Source organism: Bombina bombina, chromosome 4 (genome assembly GCF_027579735.1).
Source record: "Bombina bombina isolate aBomBom1 chromosome 4, aBomBom1.pri, whole genome shotgun sequence".
Lineage (NCBI taxonomy): Eukaryota > Metazoa > Chordata > Amphibia > Anura > Bombinatoridae > Bombina > Bombina bombina.
In genome coordinates, this window is record NC_069502.1 from 1,160,483,984 (window position 1) to 1,160,498,343 (window position 14,360).

At 35.9% G+C, this 14,360-nt stretch overlaps 1 protein-coding gene across 1 annotated transcript in view; it reads right to left on the minus strand.

The window, feature by feature from the left end:
* Positions 1-14,360, minus strand: part of LIN9 (lin-9 DREAM MuvB core complex component) — a 257,886-nt gene that overhangs the window by 94,969 nt on the left and 148,557 nt on the right. The window contains exon 10 of the mRNA XM_053712795.1: positions 1,478-1,579. Coding sequence (XP_053568770.1) covers positions 1,478-1,579 — 102 coding nt within the window. The remainder of the gene's footprint in view (positions 1-1,477; positions 1,580-14,360) is intronic.

The window sequence follows — 14,360 nt, forward strand, 5'->3', positions numbered from 1 at the left end:
AACACACTGCCAGGTAGTTTGAAAGGGCCCATGCTGTCTAACTCTGTTGTAGGACTGCTTTACACTAAAGAATGAGCAAAGTACACAGCAAGAGGGGAAGGAATTTGATAACGGCTTTTAAAATTGTCGGTACCGTAAGGGATATTAAACTTGAGTAAAAACAATCCGATATAAAAACAGCACTGACTTAATCTAATCAAAATACAGGTAGCCCTCAGTTTACGCCGGGGTTAGGTTCCAGGTGGAATGGTTGCAATTCGAAACCGTTGTAAATTGAAACCCAGTTTATAATGTAAGTCAATGGGAAGTGAGGGAGTTAGGTTCCAGGCACCTCCCAAAATTGACATAAGTAACACCTAATACGTTATTTTTTTTTTTTCAAAATAAGCTTTATTAGCGAAATGGTATAACAAAGAAGGCAAACAAATAAACATGTTCAGTACAAAAAACAGTATACAGTCGTTATGTAGTATTTGCCAATACATATTCATTCAGAAGTATTTCGCGATATACTAGATATTCAAGTATACTCTAACAGTCTAGATAATGACATCAGGTATATAAGGTACAAAGTCACTTCATACCGACTGCACATAGAAAAAACTTTTGACATAGACTGTTTGCATGCCGAGAACCATTGCAACAGATGATTCTCAGCTTAAAAAGTAGAAAATGCATAATGAAAGAAAAAATATAGATTCACAATATAGATTCACGAGAACAGGTCAATAGAAAAAATCTCATTTCCACAGCTTTTCTAATACGTTATTTTTAAAGCTTTGAAATGAAGACTTTAAATGCGAAACAGCATTATTAACCTAATAAAATAGATTGTATCATCATCAAACTAAGTTTAATAAACAAAAACATTTGCTAAACCGCACCTAACAAAATTATCACACAGACTGTATCATCATCAATCCAAGTTTAATGAACAAAAACAAAATAATCACACAACAGACTATCATCAAACTAGGTTTAATGAAGAAAAAGTTTTTTTACTTGCATTTTTCTGCAGCTAAGGGAAGTGGCTGCTAGATCTTGTTCCTTTAAAAACGGCTCCATTGCTCAGGTCTGGTTATACACCGATTATTTCAGCCTGCCTGTGTTTAATCACTAAGTTTAATGAACAAAAACGTTTTTTACTTGCCTTTTTCTGCAAACAGTTCTCTGCATCGAGTCTGCAGCTAAGGGAAGTGGCTGCTAGATCTTGTTCCTTTGAAAGCTGATCCATTGATCATGTCTGGCTTGCTTTTCTTTGCATGTGTTTGCTGCAACACAAGCGGACAGCTTTCAATAGCAGTCAATGCTTTTCAATAGCAAAAAAAAGGGTGTTTTTCTGAAACGACGCAAATTGAACCGCCGTAAACCGAGGGCCACCTGTATTTTATAACTTCTTAGCTTTACTCACTTATTTCATTAAAAATATCCAACATTTTTATTGCTAATATGATATATAGCTGAATTTCATACTTACCACCTGAACAAGAAATTCAACAGGAAAACCACCAATTGTTTCACCATCTGTACTTGAAATTTTATTTTTCCAAGGAGATTGTCCCAATAAAGGATCATTTTCCTAAAAATGTGAAAAGCAAAACAATAAGATTATGTTTTTTTTTCTCTATACTAGTAAATACTAGAGATGTGCATTCATTTTTGGATAAGTGTATTTTCATTTTAACTAAAAAAAAATACGAATAAATCACCAACAAAAATAAAGAAAACAAAAGAATACAGACATAAATAATTAGTATTCATTTGTTTTTTTGTTGTTTTCTTAAGTGGTTAACACTTACCGTAGTGTGCTCTCCAGAGCACATTAAAATAAGTATTGTAGATACAGGGGAACTTTTCACATGTAGCTTTGAAACATTACATTAGTTTTAAACTAAACGAATACCGAATAGTGCAGCCAAACTAATTTCCCTGAATATTCGGAACGAAAATAGCGTCCAAAACAAAAATTTCCTGGCACCACATATCTAGTAAATACTGTATGTGATATACCACAATGCATGTTAACCATATAACAGCAAAATAGACAACTGAGGAATTAATCTGAAGTTTATTATCTGCTGAACTGGCACTGAAAAAATTAAAATAAAATCCTACTTATCAAAACTTCCATATATGTTCTTTAAGAAGTTCCTACCAAAAATGAGTTTGTCCCCTTTAAGAGGAGTGGGTAGAAACCCAAAGCCTAAAGGCCTACCTCTAACTGCCACATACCATTCTTATATAAAATGCAGTACACACAAATGAGGGATACTTGGTGAGTGCAATTAAAATAATTGGTCCAAGAAACGTTAAATCATAAATCTGCAGATGCTGGGGCACCCATACTTTAGTGCTTAGAAAATGTGTGGGGCGAATTCTATTTTGCTAAGTTGTACAGGTTCTCAAAAGGGATATGTGTGTCAGATGTCCAAGAATTGCAGACTGCACTTGTAAAATGAGCCCATAAGATCCTGTGGCACAAGTGTCTTCACTGGCTGAAAAAAGTGACATACTTGTGGGAACAAGCGACTACAAAAATGTTTGACAAAGCAGAGACTTAAACCTACACAGACCATCATGAATCCATCATTTAGAAATTGGATGACAGGATATACAGAAAAAGAATCCAAATAATCCCAATGTAACTGCATACCATTCATCATGTTGAGGATATAGATATTTCAATCTTGCAAAAGAGTATTTACTACTGGTGCAGAAACAGTTACCTTTTTAAATGGCACCACTCAGCAGTTAAGCCGTCTAAAGCAGGGTCTGTAAATATGGATTTTGCCTTCTACACAGCTCTCCGCACTCTGGTGAGATTATCTAAGAAGTCTCTTCAGCAGTGCGAGGTAACTCAAATTTAAAAAAGGGAAATTTAGCTTTAGAGGCCCATTTATCAAGTTCCGAACGGAGCTTGAGGGCCCGTGTTTCTAAAGACTGCTGCTTCATAACCCTGTCCGCCTGCTCTGAGCAGGTGGACAGGAATCTCCACAATTTAACACGATCAAGTACGATCGGGTTGATTGACACCTCCCTGCTGGCGGCCCATTGGCCGCGAGTCTGCAGGGGGCGGCGTTGCACCAGCAGCTCTTGTGAGCTGCTGGTGCAATGCTGAATACGGAGAGCGTATTGCTCTCCACATTCAGCGATGTCTGTCGGACCTGATCCGCACTTTCGGATCAGGTCCGACAGACATTTGGTAAATCGGCCTCTTAAAGTGGTTTATCTGCGTATACAGGTTCTGGATGTAAAGGAGAGACACCTACATTACTCAAAAAAGTTTTGCATGATTTCTCTTGATGCCCTGAGTTTTTAATCATTGATCCAACAGTCTTGTGTCTGATGGCCTTGGATAAAAATGACACTTTAAAGTTATCAGCAAAGGATGGAAGCAGAGCACCAAAGAGACAATACAATAAGAGCAGAGGTGCTTCTCTATGCAAGCTTTTATGGCAAAGAATAAACAAAGGATCAAATTGGTCACCCATGGTAATAATACCAATTTCATACAGCTATATTCTTAGAAGTATATATAGATACCTCCAACAGTAATTTGATATAGTGTATGTGGCCCCATATTAGTTCATCAAAAAGCAGCCAAATCTAGGACTTTATTTAGTCCAGAGGAAAACAGGGACTGGGAGCTATATATCCAGTATCTTCCCCTCTGGCGTAAACAAGTGTACCTATTGGAACGTGGAATACTCTAGTGGAGTGATCTAAAATGTGTTATATTTTTTGTGCTGTGGTGCACTATGTCTTGAGACACTGTTTTAACCCCATTAACGACCAAGAACATACAGGGTATGTCCTACAAAAAATGTCAGTTGACGGCCAAGAACGTACCCTGTAATACCATTTCTTTCATGTAATTGGCAAGAGTCCATGAGCTAGTGACGTATGGGATATACAATCCTACCAGGAGGGGCAAATTTTCGTAAAACACAAAATGCCTATAAATAAACCCCTCACCACACCCACAATTTAGTTTTACAAACTTTGCCTCCTATGGAGGTGGTGAAGTAAGTTTGTGCAAGATGTTATCTAATTTCTTCTGTGATGAGCGCTTCTAAGCATTCTGAAGCCCAATTCCTCTCAGAGTACAGTGTTGGTCAGAGGGATATGAAGAGAGTATCGCCTATTGATTTTATGGTTTTCTTCGTGGGAAATCTTTTCAAGGGTTCTTTGTTATCGGTCGTAGGGATTCATCTCCTACCTCCATTTTCAGATACTCTTATATACCATTACCTCTGCTGATAGCTTTCAGTACTGGTTTGGATATCTGCTATATGTGGATGGGTGTCTTTCGGTAAGTATGTATCATTATTTTAAGACACTCTGAGCTATGGTTTGGCACTTTATGTATTAATATAAAGTTTTAAATATATGTATTTTACTTATATTTGCCATGAGTCAGTTCTATGTGTATTTCCCTTTGCAGTCCAGCAGTTTCGTTATGGGAATCATGTTTAGGAAGTTTGTCTTACCTGGGGTATACAGTAGTCTTTTTTTTTTCCAATTTGACTTGTTTTTTCTTGGAAAACTTGCGGGCATATTAGGCTCGCGAAGGCGCATAATGCTAATTGCGTCATTCTTGGTGCGAGAATTTTTTGGGGCGTGAATGTGCGTCTGTCAGGTTGCAAGTTTGTCATTTCCTGCATCTTAGTTGACGCAAGGTTGTTTGGCGTGAAATGGAGTTTGTTATGACGCGAGTTGCGTCATTTCCGGATGTTTGTTGGTGCCAAAAAATTTCTCAACTTCTTTTTGCGTTGTGCGTCATTCTTGGCACCAAAATGTTTATTTATATTTTACCCCACTTCCTATATGCTCAGAGGGTTATGCTATTTGCTTTTTTCTCAATTATAGCATTTGCATTTTTTCCCATTCCTGAAACTGCTATATGTGGAAAAAATATATTTTTGGTTAATGTTATTTTTCTTTTTTACATTTTACAAGATGTCTCAATCTGATCCTGTCTCAGAAGTCACTGTAGGAACCATGCTGCCTGAACACGGTTCTACCAAAGCTAAGGGTATCTGTTGTAAGCTAGTGGAGATTATATCTCCAACTGTAGTATGTAACAGTTATCATGATAAGCTTTTGAATGCAGAAAAGGTTTCTATTAGTGCTAATACAGTATCTATTGTTCCTTCAACATCTAAAGTACATGATATCCCTGTTGATATAAAAAATTATATTGCTGATGCGATACAGAAGGCTATGGCTGCTATACCGCCTTCAAATAAATAAACGTAAACATTTTTTTTAAACTTCTCATATTACTGATGAAATTTGTAATGACCGACAACATACTGATATATCCTTCTCTGATGAGGATCTCTCTGACTCAGAAGATCCTACTTCAGACATTGATACTGATAAATCATCTTATCTTTTTAAGATTGAGTATATTCGTTCTTTGTTAAAAGAAGTGTTAATAACTTTGGATATAGTCTAGTCCTCTTGATAAAAAATTCAGTAAACGTTTAAATTCGGTTTATAAACCTCCTGTGACTACTCCTGAGGTTTTTCCTGTTCCTGATGCCATTTCGGATGTGATTTCTAAGGAATGGTCTAAGCCTGGTACTTCTTTTGTTCCTTCTTTAAGGTTTAAAAAGTTGTATCCTTTGCCAGTGGTTTTGGGAAAGAGTTCCTAAGGTTGATGGGGCTATTTCTACTCTTGCTAAACGTACTACTATTCCTATGGAAGATAGTACCTCCTTTAAAGATCCTTTAGATAAGAAGATTGAATCTTATCTAAGGAAAGCTTATTTGCTTAGACCTGCCATTTCTATGGCTGATGTTGCGGCTGCATCAACTTTTTGGTTGGATAGCTTAGCACAACAAGAAAAAGACTCCGATTTGCACAGCATTGTTCGTTTGCTTCAACATGCTAATCATTTTATCGGTGATGCTATTTTTGATAACATCAAGATTAATGTTAAATCTATGTCTTTGGCTATTTTAGCTACAAGAGCTTTATGGTTCAAATTTTAGCGCTGCGGAATCTGTCGGTGCTCTACAAATAACCAATAATAAAAAATCATAATAATAAATCATGGAATGCTGACATGGTATCTAAATCTAGGTTACTATCTCTTTCATTCCAGGGTAATAATTTGTTTGGTTCCCAGTTGGATTCAATTATTTCCACTAGTACTGGGGGGAAGGGAGTTTTTTTGCCTCAAGATAAAAAGTCTAAAGGCAAATCTAAAGCTTCTAATCGGTTTAGATCCTTTCATCAGAAAAGAGAACAGAAAACCATACCTTCCCCTAAAGACTCTGGCTCCCATTGGAAGCCATCCTCAAGTTGGAATAAATCCAAGCCTTACAAAAAAACAAAGCGAGCCCCCAAGACTGCATGAAGGTGCGGCCCTCGATCCAGTTATGCTGGTGGGGGGCAGATTTAAATTATTTCAAGGCATTTGAGCAGGTTCCATTCGGAATAATTGGATTCAGAATATTGTCTCCCAGGGGTATCGAATAGGTTTCAGAATAAGACCTCCTGTGATAAGATTTTTTTTCTCTCTCACGTTCCAAAAATCCTGTGAAAGCTCAGGCTTTTCTGAAGTGTGTTTCGGATCTAGAGCTTTCAGGAGTGATTGTACCAGTTCCATTTCTGGAACAGGGTCTGGGTTTTTATTCAAATCTATTCATTGTCCCGAAGAAGGAAAATTCCTTCAGACCAGTTCTGGATCTGAAGTTTTTAAATCCTTTTGTAAGAGTCCCAACTTTCAAGATGGTGACTATAAGGACTATTCTGCCTTTTGTTCAGCAAGGTCATTTTATGTCCACGATAGACTTACAAGATGCATATCTTCACATTCCGATTCATCCAGACCACTATCGATTTCTGAGATTCTCTTTTCTAGACAAGCATTACCAGTTTTTTGCTCTTCCATTTGGCCTAGCAACAGCTCCGAGAATCTTTTCGAAGGTTCTCAGGTGCCCTTCTATCTGTAATCAGAGAGCAGGGTATTGCAGTGTTTCCTTATTTGGACGATATTTTGGTACTGGCTCAATGTTTTAATTTAGCAGAATCTCACTTGAATTAACTTGTGCTGTTTCTTCAAAGACATGGTTGGCGGATCAATTTACCAAAGAGTTCCTTGATTCCTTAGACAAGGATCACCTTTTTAGGTTTCCAGATGGATTCAGTGTCCATGACTTTAACAGACAAGAGACTAATAAAATTGGTTTCTGCCTGTCGAAACCTTCAGTCTCGATCATTCCCTTCAGTGGCTATGTGCATGGAAGTTTTAGGTCTCATGACTGCGGCATCAGATGTGATCCCCCTTTGCACATTTTTAGATGAGACCTCTGCAGCTTTGCATGCTGAATCAATGGTGCAGGGATTATACTCGGATATCACAGATGATATACTTAAATCCCAACATTCAACTCTCTCTGTCCTGGTGGTTAGTCCATCATTGGATTATTCAAGGGGCCTCTTTTGTTCGTCCTGCCTGGACTGTGATTTCAACAGATGCAAATCTCACCGGTTGGGGGTCTCTGACAGCACAAAGAGGCGAGGTTACCAATCAATATTTTAGAACTCTGTGCTATTTTCAGGGCTCTTCAGGCTTGGCCGCTATTAAAAAGAGAATTATTCATTAGTTTTCAGACAGACAATATCACAACTGTGGCATATGTCAATCATCAAGGGGGGACTTGCAGTCCTTTAGCGATGAAAGAAGTATCTCGGATACCGTCTTGGGCAGAATCCAATTCCTGTCTAATTTCTGCAATACATATCCCAGGTGTAGACAATTGGGAAGCGGAATATCTCAGCCACCAGTTGTCCAGGCGGAGATGGTGGATGCGTTAGCAGTTCCTTGATTTTACCAACCTGCTTACATTTTTCTGCCTCTAGTTCTCCTTCCAAGGGTGATCTCCAAGATCATAATGGAACTATTGCATGCGTTTCTGATAGCACCGGCATGGCCTCACAGGTTTTGGTATGTGGATCTTGTCCGGATGTCCAGTTGCCAACCTTGGCCACTTCTGTTAAGGCCAGTTCTTCTGTCTCAGGGGTCGTTTTTCCATCATGATCTCAAATCGCTAAATTTGAAGGTATGGAAATTGAACGCTTAGAGCTTAGTCATAGAGGTTTCTCTGACTCAGTGGTTGATACTATGTTACAGACTCGTAAGTCTGTTTCTAGGAAGATTTATTATCGGGTTTGGAAAAGTAAATTTATGCTTACCTGATAAATTAATTTCTTCTATGGTACGACGAGTCCACGGATTCATCCTTTACTTGTGGGATATTATCCTCCTGCTAACAGGAAGTGGCAAAGAGTACCACAGCAGAGCTGTCTATATAGCTCCTCCCTTAGCTCCACCCCCCAGTCATTCTCTTTGCCTACTCTAAGTACTAGGAAGGGTAAAGTGAAAGAGGTGATAAAATATTAGTTTTTAATTTCTTCAAGCGATATTCAACGTTTGTGAAAGTTTATGAAAAAAAATGAACGGTTTTTTATATTTGATCGCATTTGGCAGTGAAATGATGGTATTAAATATACCAAAATGGGCCTAGATCAATACTTTGGGTTGTCTACTAAAAACAAAATATATACATGTGAAGGCTTATTCAGGGATTCCTGACAGATATCAGTGTTCAAATGTAACTATCGCTAATTTTGAAAAATAAAATTTAAAATAGCAAAGTGCTATTTGTACTTATTGCCCTATAACTTGCAAAAAAACAAAGAACATGTAAACATTGGGTATTTCTAAACTCAGGACAAAATTTAGAAACTATTTAGCAAGGGTGTTGTTTGGTGGTTGTAGATGTGTAACAGATTTTGGGGGTCATAGTTATAAAAAGTGTAAAAAAAAAATAAAAAAAAAATGTAAAAATAGCCCTGGTCCTAAACAAATGGAAAAGTGTTCTGGTCACTAAGGGGTTAATGGGCCAATTTTAGATTTCTGTTGTGCTTACTCCATCTTGTGCGTACCTTTCTACATGTACGGCCTAAATATTGTACTCCACATTCACATGTTGAGTACATAAATTACATATTCAGCACTACAATCTAAATGTGTTTTAATTTTAAAGGTCTCCCCAGTGGTGTGGCTTTTGATGGCATTTTTTAATATGGGTCTTATTCATTCTAGATATAGGGATATTCTATAGAGTTTTCTGGTAAGCAACTTATAGAAGAAAGGATTTATGGATTGTGCCCCATTAGGATGACAATTGGCAGGGTTTGGAATAACACAGATATTGGGTCCCACTTTTTAATACTATATTATTTTTTAATTATTTTATTTATTGTTTATATTATGTAAAGATACCTAGTTAGTTAGTACATCACATAATATATTTTCCCCATTATTTTATCTCTTAGTATATATTAACATATACACTATTGACATACCCACATTGTTTAATCATTATCAACTCACATATATACATTTTTAGTATATTTATATTTGACAACACTACGGACAATTATCTTCCACTATAGTTTTGTCATCACAGCTAGGTGTTTATTCATTATCACCAGGAACATCCAGCTCCGATATTGTTACCACTATAGATTATTTATTCCATTTGATCATAGTAATATTTTCTTTATATATATATATATAGCTCGAAACGTCGCTGTGTTTTTATCCTAATGTTACTTTAATAAAGAAGAAATGTTTTAAAGAAAAGTGCTGTTGCCATTGTCTACTTTTGGAGATATATAGATATATATATATATATATATATATTAGTGAGCAACACTCATTCAAGTTATTTATTTCACTTAATTCAGTCCGGTCACAGTAGCTAAGTCACTGCAGCTTAATTAAATTATCTCTCATTGTAGTTCACATGAACATTAACAGATAGGTACAAACGTAATTTATTTCTGATAGTTCGCTAATAGCTGCGCACATTATTCACGATTTACACAAATTCTTCACAAAAAGTCACCACATATAAAAAGTATTGGTTTTAATAGGTATACATATTATTTGGTATTGGAGTTTTTACATCCGCTGTCGGCGTGACTATATTAACACGTCACTCAGAATGGAAGCAGATCATTGGCTGCACTATCAACACTAGTAGGGTATAGCACCTTCCAGTGACGTGTTGATGTAGTCCCCTGAGCCCTTATTTAGTCATCAAGCGTAACAGGCTGTAAGCACGATCACTATAGTGTTACAGCTTGTGATTTAAAAAAAACAAAAAAAACCGTAACCGATAACGAGAGACCAACGAAAGGTACCATCAACACTGACACAAATAAGTTAGGAGCGTGATTTTGGATTTAATTTGATCCACTAGAAGCTCATATAATAATGTATTTTATATCTTATGCGAGTGATAAGAAACTAGCTCTATAAGGTTTGTTATTCACACACTACAAATTAATCTATAACTTTGTATGTGTTAGTGAGTGGACTATGAATAAATTGGGGTTATAAGGTTTAACACAATGAAGTGGGATGAAACCGTTTTAAATAAACATGTATTTGATACCAGTTGGGACATTAAGACATAGTTGGTTTACATGTTTTTATTTGAATTGGTTCTAAACAAACCTTCACTTATGTTTTATAACATTGTATATTAATGTCACCTATAGGAATGATGATTATAGGGATTACCATGAAGCTATATATATATTGAATGTTATTTTTAAAACAATATATGTTTTTTTATGTATCATTTTTACAGTTGATTGTTGTTGTTGGTGGTTACCAATTAACTAATTATGGACTCCAGTGTGTTCACTTACCTATTGGTTAAAATGTATTTTAAATAGTTTGTTTGTACCAAGGTGCTTTATGTCAAAACGTGCCAGTGACACCAGGGGCGGAGTGATACCTTACCGGTATAGAGTTGCGGTTGGTAAGCGGTTTGTCTTCTGCCTTCCATCCAGGTCTGTGGTTAACTCCGGACTGTAAAACTTTGCCTATTGGTCTCTAGAGCCCTTAAATATTGGTGTTCATGAAGCATTTGTGACGGTTTTAATGTTTTTAAATAAATATTCTTTTATATCACTGCCATTGTGAGATACTGTTTGCCTACCAGTATAAAGTAGGTGTGCGCATCATATAGAGCTTGCAATAGCTCCATCAAATGTGAGTAACCATTTGTCCTTATCTACAAGTGTTCACAGCTGTTTTACAGAGTTACACTATATTTTTTCCTCTCTTTCTTTTCGAGGAATTTACTGAAGAGCACCATCCCAAGAGAGATTCCTTTAGGAACGGACATATCCTTCCACTATTGAATGAACTTTTTAGTTTAAATCACGTTTTCACATTTATGTTATTTTGTTTCACTTTGTGAAGTATTTGTACATTTTTTTTGTTATCTATATTATCTTTTATACATACACTTTTCTATTTTTTTAATAGAGCACTTTGTGCTATCTGTACATTATTGTGACCACTCATAGGGTCTATACTGTTACCATCCATACAGATTCTGTACTAGCACATTTTGCATATTGCATAGGTGAATTGCTAACATTTATATTAATTTGAGGTATCTCTCACAGAGTTTGCACTAATAGATTGTACACATCTCTATTTCACAATAGATGGACTACTACATCTATTGTTGATGATATTTTTGATAATGACACTGAGACAAATAGAGAACCTCTAGAAGATCTAATCAAGGAGGTAGAAAAGTATATGATAAAAGAAACAAAATCTCACTTAGAGATAGTCGCGTTAGAAAAATATTCCTAATTTTGGACAAGATAATTTGATGTTCATAACCAAATAGAATCATATTTTAGAGGAATGCACCAAAAAATGTATGAATTTAATTATAAGTGAAAGGAAAAAAACTTTTAGAAGAAGCTAATGAAGAAATCAACATACTAGAACAGAAAGTTATCCCTTTAATGGGTAATGATAGATATGAGGAACTCTCGCAGAGAGTGGTTGATAACGTAGATAAACTAAAAACGGATATAAAGAACACTAAAAGAAAGAAATATATACGTGATCACAAGGATTATAAAGAAAGAAAGGAGAGAAAACTACAGAATCAAAAATAAAAATACCAACTCCCATAACAGAAATAGACTCATGCAGAAAGATTCAACATATCCAGATAAGAATAACAAATTAACTAAACCCAACCGCATTACACTAGCAAATAGGGAAAGGGAGGAATATCACCATAGAAATAGAGAGAATTTAAATTATAATTATAAATATCATGACAATGGCTATGGCATGCACAATAATACACCCAAACAATTTAGGGAAGATAGGTATAATGAGAACTACAAGCCATACAGACAAAATAGGGAAGATAATAGATGGCAACAACCTAAAACCCCTTTTAAAAAAATACTAAAAACTCGAGAGTACATTATCACAATGAAGTAATTACTCATAATATATTTAATGAGTTAGCGAGTCAGAGGATGAGGAGGTTTTTTTTTAGAAACGGAAAGAGGAGATACATAAGAACAGATTCGGACCTATTCAACAAAAGAAGGAAAAACATGGACAGAGGAGAATATTAGCTAAAACCACCGAGACCAACAAACCAGTTAGGGGTATTTTCAATCTATCCTCTCAAACTATCTGACTCCCAAACAGCAGTTTTAAATAGGGGGTTAAATTTTGCCCCTAGTTATAGAATCAACAAATTTGATTTGTTCATAGTGGTACAAAAATTTATTAGGAACTTATGCATAAAGACATTTTTTGCAAATAATCCTATATTGTTTAAAACCATGCCATGGAACCAACTAGGTATAAACACATTGAAGTTAAGAACAAGTCACACTTCAATCCAGCCCAATACAAGTCAGCTCCTATGGAGACATTTCTAGAACTAGTACATAGGGATATTAATAAATTAAAAGTTAACTATAATTCCAACTTATCGAAAGAGGAACAAAAAGCACTTTTGGAACTTAAAAACAATAAAGAAATCATAATAAAGCCTGTGGACAAGGGCGGCGGGACTGTAATACTTGACAAGACACAATATGATACAGAATGTTATAGACAACTCAATGATAAGAATACCTATATCAAATTAACTTCCAATCCTATTATAAGTTTTAAAAATAGGCTAGATCAATATTTGAAAAAACATAATTTATGTAAGAACTTACCTGATAAATTCATTTCTTTCATATTGGCAAGAGTTCATGAGCTAGTGATGTATGGGATATAAAATCCTACCAGGAGGGGCAAAGTTTCCCAAACCTCAAAATGCCTTTAAATACACCCCTCACCACACCCACAATTCAGTTTAACGAATAGCCAAGAAGTGGGGTGATAAGAAAGGAGCGAAAGCATCAAAATAAGGAATTGGAATAATTGTGCTTTATTAAAAAAAAAAAATCATAACCACCACAAAAAGGGTGGGCCTCATGGACTCTTGCTAATATGAAAGAAATGAATTTATCAGGTAAGTTCTTACATAAATTATGTTTTCTTTCATGTAATTGGCAAGAGTCCATGAGCTAGTGACGTATGGGATAGCAAATACCCAAGATGTGGAACTTCCACACAAGAGTCACTAGAGAGGGAGGGATAAAATAAAGACAGCCAATTCCGCTGAAAAATTAATCCACAACCTCAAAAAGTTTTAATCTTATAATGAAAAAAAACAAAACTGAAATTATAAGCAGAAGAATCAAACTGAAACAGCTGCCTGAAGTACTTTTCTACCACAAACTGCTTCAGAAGAAGAGAAAACATCAAAATGGTAGAATTTAGTAAAAGTATGCAAAGAAGACCAAGTTGCTGCTTTGCAAATCTGATCAACAGAAGCTTCATTCCTAAAAGCCCAGGAAGTAGAAACTGACCTAGTAGAATGAGCCGTAATCCTTTAAGGCGGGGATTTACCTGACTCCACATAAGCATGATGAATCAAAGACTTTAACCAAGACGCCAAAGAAATGGCAGAAGCCTTCTGACCTTTCCTAGAACCAGAAAAGATAACAAATAGACTAGAAGTCTTTCTGAAATCTTTAGTAGCTTCAACATAATATTTTAAAGCTCTTACTACATCCAAAGAATGTAAAGATCTCTCCAGAGAATTCTTAGGATTAGGACACAAAGAAGGGACAACAATTTCTCTACTAATGTTGTTAGAATTCACAACTTTAGGTAAAAAATTAAATGAAGTCCGCAACACCGCCTTATCCTGATGAAAAATCAGAAAAGGAGATTCACAAGAAAGAGCAGATAACTCAGAAACTCTTCTAGCAGAAGAGATGGCCAAAAGGAACAAAACTTTCCAGGAAAGTAATTTAATATCCAGAGAATGCATAGGTTCAAACAGAGGAGCCTGTAAAGCTCTCAGAACCAATTTGAGACTCCAAGGAGGAGAGATTGACTTAATGACAGGCTTGATACGAACCAAAGCCT